The following is an 11,881-nucleotide window of genomic DNA, read 5'->3' as shown; positions in this document are numbered from 1 at the left end:
GTAACCTAAATTTCTCTAGATGCAACTTCAGTGCATTTTCTTTTAATCCACCTCTTGGCCACTGGGACTGAAACTCATTTCTTTGCATGGAGACAGTTACTAACTTACTCTTTAGGCTTCTCTTCAACAAATTTAATCCCAGACCCTTTATAGTTCCCTCCCTAGGGCCCTATTGCCCAGGCTTTTCCCTGTTCTGCTGCTCCTTGGGCCTTTTGCCAAGCTCTCCAAGGCCTCCCCCGGCTGTAAAGGCAGGAATGGGACATATTGTTCTCCACGGAACGATGTACAAACTCACAGATGCTTACATCCTGCCTACGCACACAGGACGCACACCTCGCTGCGCCCATAATCCCTGCTCCTTGGCAAACATGCTCATAGGCGGCCTCCACACTCGGTCACAGATTCCTCTGCTCCCACCTGCTGAGCCCTAGCCCTGAGAATTCTCACACACCTGGACACACACCCACGGGAAGGGACCACACAGACCTATGCTTTTTCCCCAAGGGTGAGCCAAGCTAGGCTGAGTACCAGGAGCCCTCTTCCTCTTCCTCCTCCCCCCTCCACCTCCCCCTACCTCTCCCTGCCTTCCTACTCCAATTCTTTCCATTGGGCCACAAGGAGCCGAACCTACTTTCCACCTCCGCAGTGATTTTGCACTTCAAGGCTGAAGGCAAGGAATAAATGAACCAAAGTTGGTTCCTACCTCTTCCTGCCCTACTCCCATGTCTTCCCCCAAATCCTCAGTGTGCCTTCCATTTGCCCGGCGGACACACGGCTCTCTGTCCCCTCCCCGACCTCACTTCTGGCCGTCCGGAGCCCTGGCGTCTCAGGTTTTCACCTGCTGGAAATGAACAATGGGGGAGCATTGGAAGGAAGCTGATGGATGAGCTGGTTCCATCTCAGACCCAATGACAGGCTGGCTTGCTGAGCCCTTGGCCTGGCTGGGCACCGTGTCACTGGGCCAGGGGATTCAGGAACATGAGAGTGGGGTGATATTCATTCATTTGTTCGACAAATATTTATCCAGCACCTACAACATGCCAGGCACCTCTCCACATCAACAAAACCAACACAAACCTGCCCTTAAAGAGTGTACATTCTGTGGGTGGAGACAGAAAATAAATAAGTAAAATACACTGCAGGTCAGGTGGTGATACGAGAAAGCAGGGGAGGAGGATGGGGAGCAGGCCGAGGGTGGAATGTGCAATGTTAAATAGGCTGGCCAGGGAAGGCCTTACTCAGAAGGTAACCTTTGAACAAAGACTTGAAGGACAAACCGTGGTGAGACCTAGAGGGGACAGGGGTCCTGGCAGCAGGGACAGTCCTGCAGGTAGGGCATCAGGAGACACCAGTGCAGGGAGCCATGGAGAGCGAGATGCCACACAGAGGAGCTCCTGGCCCCCCCAACCCCCCGCTAGGACTCTGAAGGGGGTGAGGCCAGGAGAGGTGAAAGAGGCCAGATTCAGTGCAAAACTATGGCCTCCGATGGGACAAAACACTAAGCAGATTTTGAGGTGTCGGTGCAGGCCATTTCCAGAAGGAATCTGCTGGAGCTGCGGCCAGGTGGATTGCGGGGAGCCGTGGAGACGGCTCACAGAGCCTGTGGGGGGTGGCGGTCCAGCCAGAAGCAAGGCGGCCCCCTAACCAAGCACTTCTCCGATCCCGGTGTTGTTTGCCTTGAAGAGCCAGTTCCTCCCGGGGCGGGGGGTCCGGCTGCTGCCTGAAGCATCTCCGAGCACCACCTCTCTCCCTGCGAGGCGTCCACGCAAACCCTGCTGCACCCCACACGTCCGTCCCTGGAGCACTTGCAGGCGAGGGCCCGTGCTTTCCGCACAGGGCTGGCACGATCCTCACGGCACCAGGAGGAAGGAGCCAGCACCTCTAGCTTTCAGATGAGGGGCACCCGCCACCCCCACATCCCTTCTGTCCCCCTGTTCCTCCATGGCCCCACTTCTTGCTGAGCCTCCAACTACCCAGGATCACAGCCAGGTTGACCAGGCCTCAAATCCACGTCCCTCCCTTTACTCCTGACGTGGCCGTGGGATGCCCTGAGACCCGGTGTGCTCATGTGGGGCCAAAATGGGGGAAAGAACACAGTGATATGCACCTCGTGGACTACTGTGGGAATCCACTGGGGGAAGCCAGGGGGTCTCAGTCTAGGCTCTGGAACCAGCTGAGTGTCTCAGAAAGTTGTGAGGCGCATGGCCCGTAATCTGTAGCTGTAAATGGTTAAATCAGGGAAGGGTGCAAATGGTTCGGTGTTCTAGTATAACAATTAGTGAATTCAAGGTTTTCTCTGCAGTGACATCACTCTCCCTCTCTGGCTTCCCGCAAGCCTCCCAGAGCCAGAGATAACGGGGCAGAATGACAGCTAATCCGTGGGAATTTGCATAGAGGCACCAGCCTATCTTATCTGTGCCTCAGCCCGAGGGAGGGCAGCAAATTCCATCCCTCCCGCGGGGTCACGTCAGGATCCCCCAGGATCCCCGCTGAGCCTTCCAGCTGACCTTCCACAGACAGCCCGGCACGGCACGGGGCCTAGCACACAGGAGGTGCTCCTTGGCAGAGGGAGCCACAGTGAGGCAGTGGGAGAAGAGAGAATTAAAGCTCTCTGGTTAGCAACCCGGGCCTAATCTGTCCCCCTCAGGCACAATGCTGGGGCTCTGCCCTCCTAAGGAAACAGGCCCTGAAGTAGAAAGAGGGTAGGGGGGACCTTGGTGTGGGGGGCTGGCCCAGGGTCTGTCCAGTCCTCCCAGGGTCTGATGGGGAGGCCATGGAGTCAAGGTGACACCTAGGAGTTGGAAACGACGGGGGCAACATTCATGCCTCGGTCAGGGCGAGCTCCGGACAACCTGACCCCAAAATTGATTTTCTTGGAACGAGGCCACCTGCCCAGAAGGCAAGTTCTCTCCTCTGCACTCCCAAGTGCGTGGGATCCCTCAACAGGGCCTCCTCCCTCCAGCCACCACCACCAACTCCCCTCTGCTCCCTCGCAGCCTGGCAGTTCCTCCCCACCACTGCCCCCCTGGCCCCTGGCCCCCAAGCTGGTGTGGCCAACTCCAACAGGGGCCACCTTGCCCCAGGCCTGCCTGAGGGGCCTCCCGCCGAGACTGGCCAGGACTCAGGGCAGGGCCAGCAGCCAGCCCGACCCTCCTGCCGTGGCGAAGAAGCTGTTCTGGCTGGGCGAGGGGCCCAACCAGGAGCACCAGGTGGGATGCCCAATTCCTAGGCTGGTGTGTGGACACCGTCCACACCTCCTGCATTACGGCCCCCGGCCCAACGGCAACTATCCTCAACCCAACCTCCCCTCCCTTAAAGCCGGGGAGGAAGAGGACAGGGAAGGAACTCGGAAGATGGGTGTGAGGACTGCAGCCTTTCATCTCAAAGCCCCCTCTCCCGCACCAGTCACGGTACTGCCCCCCACATTCCTCCCTTCCCAGTGGAGGGCTCACGGCCCCAGACACAGCCAGAGACCATCCAAAAAAGACAGAGAGATTTATTGAAATCAGCAAACTCAGGTTTTTTGAGCCCCAGCCCATGGTGGGCAGCCGTCCCTCCCTGTCCCCTCACCCCCACCCCTTAGCCACAGCAAGGGAAATGGAAAATGGGAAGCTGAGAGAGCCCCTGCCAGGGGCAGGCTGCCTTGATGTGTGGTAAGCACAGCCCGGCTGCGGCTGGGGTGGCAGTCGCCACAGGCCTCTCCCTATAAATTAAGTCCTGCGGCCACAGCTAGGGCCGAGGCCTACTTGTGGAAGCGAGGCCAGGAGGCAGGGTCCCTAACCCCCAGCCAGGGAATGGACTGAGGACAGAGCTCAGGGGGAAAAGAAGCCGAAGGGAAAGAGAAGAGGTATGAGGGTGGGGGGTGGCAAGGCCCCCAAATTTTGGTCCCAGGAGAAAAGAGGCCCGTTGGTCCAGTTTTGGTGGGTTTAAAGAAGGGAATGTATTAGTAAGCACGGGGGAGAGCCTGCCATCGGACACCCCCAGAGGCCAGCCAGGCCAGGCCCCCACCCCGGCCGAGGGGAGTCTGAGAGCCCCAGGGGATCTCAGGGAATGTCACTGCTAAAAAATATATATATATATTAACCATTCATGGGAAGGCAGGAACAGGGCTGGGGTGGGCTCAGAGGATCTGGCGGGGCATTCCGTAGCCGGTCATGCCGGCCTGGGACGCCCCACGGTTGGTGCCCATCTGCAACCCAATGACGTTCTTGCCCTCTTGCAGCTGGTTGTCCGAGAAGTTCCGAGGGTTCTCCTTAGACTTCCTGGGTGGAAAGGGAGCGCTGGTGAGGAAGAGGCTGGAGGCTGCCCCGGTGCGTGTCTTCCCTGGACGGGGCAAGGCTTCGCTGGGGACTCGGGTGCTAGTGTCCACTCTGCCCTTGAGAGGCCTTGAGCTCTCTCAAGCCACCTCTTCGTGTCTCAAAAGGGACAGTCCCTTGCCATCCCAGGAGAGTTGCGAGGACTCAGGGAGATGAGGGACGGGAAAGTGCTTTGTGCGGGACCATTTGCTTGGGACAGGGACAGGCCTGGGCCGCCCTGCCATACTCACTTAGGAAACCAGTTGGGATCCCCAGAGAAAAGTCCATCGTCCCGGGCTACCGCCAGTCCACCCAGGTTCATCAGCGTCCTCTGCACACACGCCATGTTCTTTCCTGGAAAGGGGGAGGGGGTGTGTTGGCCTCGGCGGCGCTGGGGTCCTGGGAACCAGGGTCCCACCTCTACCGCTTAGGTCAGCAATTCCCTCTGTCCCCATACCCTCCTCCACCCCACCCCCCGACATGGCCCATTCCTCCAGGAAATACACACACACAACCGCTCTTTGTCCTCAGGGTGCCATAAACCTGCCCCCTCCTCCTGGGCAAGATGGCCTGGCCCGGTCTCTGGTGTTCTGGGTGACAGTGCCCTGGCCCTGACCCACCTTCCCAGAGGTCCACAGTCTGGAAGATGTCAGTGGTGTTGATGCCATAGCGCTCGGCCGCCTGCAGGAACTGAGAGATCTGCTCCATCTGCTTGAAGGCCATAGTGGAGGCCTGGATCTTCTTCACTGGGGGCTGTCCCTCGGGGTACAGCCCGTTGATGAGCTCGCACAGCACCTGGGTGAGGACAGCAGGTGTGCAGAGGTGAGGCCATGCTGGCCCCGGAGACAGTGAGCCCGCGCGGTTCCTGTCCTACCTGAAGGCAACTCCTACTTCCCCTGGAGTGAGCCCCAGGCTCCTTCCTGCCCGAGCCCAGAGTGTTTGCTGGTCCAGCATCACTGCCTAGAACACACCCTCCCGAGCTTCTTTCCTTGGAGCTATTCTTCCTTGTGTCCCCCAGGGCCTCCCCTTTCACTCTGTGAGTCCTCTGCGGGATAGATACCCAGGCTCAGAAGGAAGAAGTAGAACAAGTCCAGGCCCCCCTGGCCCCCCCCCCAGGCCCCCCAGGCCTCCCACTGCTCCCTGCACTTCCAGTCAGAAGTGCTCAGCTCTCACCGTGCCATCCTTAAGCCAGTTCTGGAAGTTCTCGCGCCCAGGCTGGGGCCGGCCCACATCCTTGCGGCACTGGGTGGTGATCCACTGGATCAGGATCTGCTCCAGGTCCGCATCGTACTGTTTCTCGATCTTCTGCTGCACCTCCCGGCTCAGGCCGTAGGCAGGTCCCCTGTTGGCCATTCCCAAGGGCAGTGCTGGCTGTGGGACTCTGGGGAGAGGACGCGGCCAGGCCCGCAGTCAGTACCCTGCAGCTTGCAGGGACACACTCCATATCCCCAGGGTGGGACCCAGAGGTGGGAACCACTGTCAAATGAGGGGACTCTCACCCTGACTCCGGAGCATGGGCTGAAATAACACTGCTCAGAGCTCTGGCGTTAAGGGCCCATGCAGGCCATCTCTGGCTTCCCCCACCCCCACAACAGGCAGACTGTTACTGAGTCCTGCCACTGGACTTCATTTGAATGGCCCCACTACTAGAATGAAATAGAAAACCCACTGGAATAGAGTATGGGGTAAATGAGGCCAAGTCTGGGGGTCCAGCCCCTCATTTGGGGTGGTTAGCTTTAGCAAAGGCAAACTGGTCATTCTAACCCCAGCCCTGGGAAGGAGGAGGACTGGGGGACAGGAGGAAAACATGGCTAGGGAAACTTCTTCCGGGAGCTAGAGAACTAGACACACCCACCCTCAGTTAGCCTCTGGGTTTAACTGAGCACCCACTCTCTGTGCTGGGGACTGTGGAAGAGAAGGAAGTTCTTGGTCCTAGAATGCCAACAGAGAGACAAAGAGAGCACCCAGGAAAAGGTAAGTCTTGTCCATGGTGAATACTGTACAAATCTGCAGTCAGACCCTTGGTCATGGAAACGTAGAGAAGAGTGTTGGCAGAAGCACCCTGGAAGGCTTCCTGGAAGAGGAGGTCTGAGTAGGCCCTTAAAAGATTTCAGCAGACAAAAGGAACTTCCCATGAGAAACCAAGCAATCAAAACCAATCCTACTTCCCCTTCTAGAAGCTATGGTGGGCAGAATAATGGTGCCGCCCAAAGGTGTCTACATCCTAAACCCCAGAACCTGTGAATGTTACGTAGCAAAAAAAGCCTTTGCAGATGGGACTGAATGAAGGGTCTTGACACAGGGAGAGTATGCTGGATCATCCAAGAGGGCCCAGTGTCCTCACAGCAAGGGGCTTTATAAGCGAGGGAGGGAGGCAGGCAAGTCAGAGCGGGAGAAGCAAGAAGAAAGCAGAGTCAGGGGAGAGCCATGCAGGTGCCTCCAGAGGCTGGAAAAGGCAAGGAAAGGGGTTCTCCCCTACACTCCACAAGAAGGAAGGCAGCCCTGCTGAGGATTTTAACCTCTGTTGAGGTCTCTAAACTGCACCATGTGAAATGTGTGTGGCTTTAAGTCACTAAATTTGTACTAATTTGTTACAGCAGGAATAGGGAACTAACCCAGGAGTGTGGATGGTATTTTTAGGGAAACTTTGGAGGGGAGGGAGAGTTGGGGAAACACATGGGAGGATTTAACTTCGTTTGAGAACCTGTGTTGGGAAGAAGTGGGCGGTTTCCAGACTGCCGGCCCAGGGGCAGTCTGTCCCCACCTCCTACCTCGTTGCCTACGTCCCACTCCCGGGACCCTGTTGAACAAGTCCCCAAAATGCTACCCATGCCAGGGGGGAGCCAGGACCACAGAAGGGACAGGACCTCACTCCCTGTCCCCATCCCCTCTGCAGATGAGCTTCCCTTTCCACTGTGAGATCCAGCTAGCTGTCTGCCGCTCAGACAGGGGGATCCCCCAGAACAGGCACCTGTGTGCAAGGACAGGGAGGGGAGACTTCTGCTCCCACACCTGGCTTCAGGACAGGTCAGCCGGTAGGGATGAAGTCACTCTGTCTCACTCTCTCCCACACACCCCAGGTTCCACAATCCTGCCACCCCCTCCATGGGCCTCGGGGCTCAGCAGAGGAGCCAGGCATGGGGCAGAGCCGCCTCAAACCCCTCCTGCTCTCAGCCTTTGGTCTCAGGCCGGTCCCCTCCCCCACACTCCAACAGCGCTGCTCCTTTCTACGCCAGCTTATCCAGCAGCACATTTCCGGCAGCGATCCTCCCCCTAAATCAGTTATTTTTATACCTCATTAAGACCAGCCCACCCTCACTCCCCCCCAGCCTGAAGGCTGGCCCAGATAAATGTCGGTCTGGGCCTTGACCCACACCACCAGGCACACACACTCTCGGCCGGGGGAGGGCAAGCAGAGAGCAGCCGAGGGCTGCAGAGCAAGGGGGACAAGATTCTCTCCTGCCAGCCCAGCCCCAAGCAGCTCAGCCACCACTCGCTCTATCTCAGCCCGGGGCCCCTGACACACAGGGGCATGGCTGGGAGACCTGGGGGGAAAGGGGGAGGACGGGGCGGAAGCCACCAGTAAGCCCCCTTTTCCCAACCCAATGTCCAGACCTCTCTCCTGGAAGCAGCTTCACTAGGGTCCCCTGGGCCTCGGGGCTGTGTCTCCTTGGAGCCAAGTGGCCTAGGGCCAAGGGATCACGATGGCCCAGGGAGAGAAAGGGCAGAAGAATCATTAACCCGGACACCAGGGTCAGTAGGGGAGAGCAGGCCTGAAGCGTCCCCCCCCCCCAAGGGGCAGAACAGACTTGGCCTCCCAGCCCCACCTCTGGGCTCCGGGAGAATGCTGGGGGCCCCGCCCCCACTCTGGAGCCTGGGCACCAATGGCCGTGTCACAGCCTCCAGCTGCAGCATCTCGGCTCCACTTGGGGGCCACTGCCCTGGGGCCCGGAGGTGCCAGAGCTGTGGGGCCGAGCTCCGGGAAGGGGCGGCCCGGCCAGCCTGCCTGCAGGGGTTTCTCCTCCCCGCCCCCTTGGGCAGCCGCAAGCTGAGGGGCCGCGGCTGGTGTGCTGGAGCTGGGGTGGCCCGCCCTAGTGACACCCAAGGGACCTTCCGCAGCCCTCCCTCAAAGGAAGGGAAGAGGGCCAGGTGCCTGCTGGGGTGGGGAGCTGTGTAGGAGATGCCCAGGGCTGGGGATCCGAAGAGAAGACAACAGCCGAACCACTTGGGGGGCGGGGGTGAGTTACCCAAGCCAGAGCTGCCTGCAGCTGTGGGAACAGCCCTCACCCCACCCACAAGATTACAATGGTCCGGGAAGGCGGAGGGGCCCCCCAGACCCTGGGCAGGACGCTCACCTCGCCCCACCCCACGCAGATGTCAAGGGCAAGGGTCCCCGCTGGGGTGGCTGGGGCCCGGGGCATCTCACAGGGGAAGACAAAGAGACTCTCCATTCATTGTGCACACAGGTCGCAGGGGAACTTCCCAAGTCGGAATCGCGCTTAGGGCTATTCTGAAGGCGCCAGTGGGGGCCCCTGCCCCCAAAGGGAAGGGCAGAGGGGGCAGGCAGGGCAAGGGTGGTGGACACCTGTGACCGAGGAGCCACCCGGGGCGCAGCCCCTCACCATCACGTCAGCGAGCAGAAGAGAAAGCTGAAGCGGCACAAACAGGAAGCCGCAAGGCTTGCGGGAGGAGGGGTGAGGTGGGGCGGTTGCCATGGCTTCTGTGTACCAAACACAGGAACCCGGCAGGGTGGGGGCACCGGGCAGAAACACGCACTCAACACACACGCAGGGTGAGGAGGCTGCGTGCACCGGGGCCAGAGGCGGCCTCCGGGGAAAAAGCCCCCCCCCCACGGCAGTTCCCGGGTGCAGGCAGGTGCGAGGGATCCCTCCGGGGGGCAGCGGCGGAGGCTAAGGAGGGCGTTTGGAGGCGTGGGAAGTTACGAGTTTGGGGGTAGAGAAGAAATGCTCTTTGAACGGAGGGTGTGCTCGGAGTTAGAGAGCCCGCTCCCTGAAAATCCTGGAGGGAGAAGGGCTGGGGCGAAGGAAGGACTCGAGGCCAATCCAGGGGGCAGAGGAGGGCTGGGGCGCTGGAGGGGCGCTGCAGTCGGACGAAGACTACCGGTTGCCTCCCGCAGGGCCGGGCCCCGCAGCCCCACGCTACCCGGGCCTCCCCTGCAGTTGTAGGTCTCCCCGCGCGCGGGACGAGGAAGGAGAAATCGGGAGGGGCGCTGGAGAGGGGGAGCTGTCCCTCCGTCTGGTGCTCTGGAGTCAGAACTCGGGAGAGCCCAGCCAAGTCACAGGGCCCCCCGTACCCGGGACCTCCACAGCCCCCCACCCCACCCCCACTCCCGCCACGCTTTCTGCTCCCAGATGCCAGGCTGCCCCAGAACTCCCCGGCACGGGCTCCAGGAGGCTCCACGGGGCCTGCAGGGCCGGGAAGGCGGCCGTCCACTTCCGGTCCTGCGGGTCCGGCCCCGCCGCCCCGCCTCGCCACACCCTGGGCCGTTACAGGCGGATGAGTCACCCACCGCCCGCCGCTGGGGTGACGCAGTGGTCTGGGCAGCCCGCCCGCCCGCAGCCCCCGCCGGCTTTCCCAGCAGCAGGGGGCGCGGGGTGGGGGCCCTCGCGGGCGCGGGGGCAGGATCGCCCGTAAGCAGCCCCCTCCCCACACCGCCCGCCGGCGCCGGCGGCAGCCCCCGGAGCCCGAGATCGGGGGACTGTCCTCCCCGGCCCGTGACCCCGACTCGCCAGCGGGTCAGCGGCGGGAAGAGGAACGGAAAGGGCGGCCTCGGGGTCGCGGAGCGCGGGCAGCTCCCGCACGTGCTCCTGGGACCGGGAAGTGAGGGTCGCGGGGAAGCTCCGAGGGCGCGCCCGCCTTCCGGGCACGCCCGCCAAGCCCCGACGCCCGCCGCTCCTCTCCCCCGAAGGCCGAGTCCCCCCCCTGCTCGGACGGACGCCCCGTCCGTGCACCCGCAACCTCGGCTGACCTCATCGCCCAGCAACGCCGGGTCGGGGCTTGGGGACAGGACCCGACAGCACCGGGCGAGCAGAGCTGTCGTCGGACCCTCGCCCCATCCGGGGAGCAAGTCGCCAGCGCTGGCCTCCCGCTTCCTGGGGGCGCGCCCCCCGCCCTCCCCCTGCTCACCGTTGGCGGGCCGGCGCGGCACACTCCTGGCAGGGGCTGCGGGCCGAGTGGCGCGCCCGGCCCGGGCCGGGGGGTTTTCAGCGGGCTCCCGCCTCGGACGGGGCGGACCCGGGGCGGGGCGAGCGCCCAGAGGCTTTAAAGGCGCCACAGCGCGGGAGCGGAGGGCAGAGCTTTGGGGAGGGGGGCGGTGCGCGGGAGCCTGGGCGAAAGGATCTGGGGAGCCCGGGCCTACGCGAGCCACAGTAGTGGTCTCCACCCGTGAGAACCGCGGCCTCCAGCCCGGAGCTCTTAAACTTACGCCTTGGCGGGAAGCGTTTTGCCTGGAAGGTTAGCTCAAGACTATGGTCGTGTTTATGTGGGAAGAGGCCTCTTGATTTAAAAAGGGTGGTTAGGTAAACGGAAGCGCAGGAGGACCCTCCCCGCCCCCCAAGTGACTGGGTGTGACAGTACTAGGGCTGCAGGCCAGGGCAGTACCCACACGTGCTCCTGCTCTCGCCTTCTTCAGGCCTGGGCAGGAACTCACAGTGAGGTCACTCTTTGCCCAGGGCTCAAGAGGTGTGATCAGCCTTGGGACCCAGGGTTCAGATCTGACTTCTCTCCCCTTAGTCTCCTCCTCCCTGACCTGGCGTCTCTTAATCCTGGAGGGATCAGAAGAGGAGGCCTCAGGAGAGAAGGAGGTCGGCAGTTCTGTGTCTGAGGGTGGAGGGGAGCATAGTTTAGGGGTTGAAGGAGCGCCCCTCTTCAGGTTTCTCCTGAGCTGTGCCCCTCGGGTGGAGTCCCTGCCTTCATCAGACAGTGGGGTTCTTCCTGTTTGGTAGAAGCTACCCGTTTAGCTTGGTTTCCAGGGACATCAACCACCAGTGTCCTCCCTCCACCTCGCCATCCCCTCTTCCCCAATCTTATAATCCAGTGCCAAGTGAGTCCCTGGGAGACCAAGTGTTTTCACTCCTCTGTGCCTTCTGCCTGGGGTGCTTTCCCTCTTTTGACCAACTTCTGACCTACCCTACTCCGTACCTGCTGTGTGACCTCTGAACAAATTCCTAAAACCTCTATGCTTTAGTTCCCCAGTCTAGGAAATGGAGCCCGGCATTCTACCTACCTCAGAGTGGTGGAAAATAGCGTGTAAGGAGCTTAAAGTCGTCCCATGAGCATGTTCCCAGCGTGGCCCATGCTCCGGGCCCTGAAGCCCGCTGCGCTGCCCTCCGGGAGGAGTTCTTGGCTTTCCGGCGCCGCCGAGAAAGTGGGGGCTCAGCTGCTCGCTATTGCTGTTACTCCCACTCCATGAGGACCCCCCATAGGTAGCACTGTCCCAGCACATGCTGTAAGCACTCATTGTTGACGCCTTCCTTTGTGCGACCACTATGCAACACATAGCTTTATCACAGAACTTATCACATCACACTGTAACTGTCCCTTTGTCTGCTTCACGGACTAGAAGG

The 11,881-nt window shown here is 61.0% G+C and overlaps 1 protein-coding gene across 1 annotated transcript; it reads right to left on the bottom strand.

The window, feature by feature from the left end:
* Positions 1 to 3,481: 3,481 nt before the first annotated feature.
* TAGLN2 (transgelin 2) lies at positions 3,482 to 10,507 on the bottom strand. The gene is made up of 5 exons (XM_032397200.1): positions 10,443 to 10,507; positions 5,469 to 5,676; positions 4,916 to 5,090; positions 4,547 to 4,649; positions 3,482 to 4,262 (listed from the first exon to the last, which is right to left on the bottom strand). The coding sequence occupies exons 2-5, from the start codon at positions 5,646 to 5,648 to the stop codon at positions 4,121 to 4,123; spliced, it is 600 nt and encodes a 199-aa protein (XP_032253091.1). The 5' UTR covers positions 5,649 to 5,676; positions 10,443 to 10,507; the 3' UTR covers positions 3,482 to 4,120.
* Positions 10,508 to 11,881: the final 1,374 nt, after the last annotated feature.

The sequence above is a fragment of the Phoca vitulina genome, unplaced genomic scaffold, assembly GCF_004348235.1.
Source record: "Phoca vitulina isolate PV1807 unplaced genomic scaffold, GSC_HSeal_1.0 scaffold97, whole genome shotgun sequence".
NCBI classification, from domain to species: domain Eukaryota; kingdom Metazoa; phylum Chordata; class Mammalia; order Carnivora; family Phocidae; genus Phoca; species Phoca vitulina.
This window is presented reverse-complemented; position numbering and strand designations above follow the sequence as displayed.

What these genes read in the sequence shown, in the direction of transcription:
- TAGLN2 (XM_032397200.1), bottom strand. Translation starts at nt 5,648, where the DNA reads ATGGCCAACAGGGGACCTGCCTACGGCCTGAGCCGGGAGGTGCAGCAG. An exon ending in ACTGGCTTAAGGATGGCACG is followed by an intron (nt 5,091 to 5,468) that starts GTGAGAGCTGAG and finishes GTCCTCACCCAG; the next exon opens with GTGCTGTGCGAGCTCATCAA. An exon ending in GATCCCAACTGGTTTCCTAA is followed by an intron (nt 4,263 to 4,546) that starts GTGAGTATGGCA and finishes CTTTCCACCCAG; the next exon opens with GAAGTCTAAGGAGAACCCTC.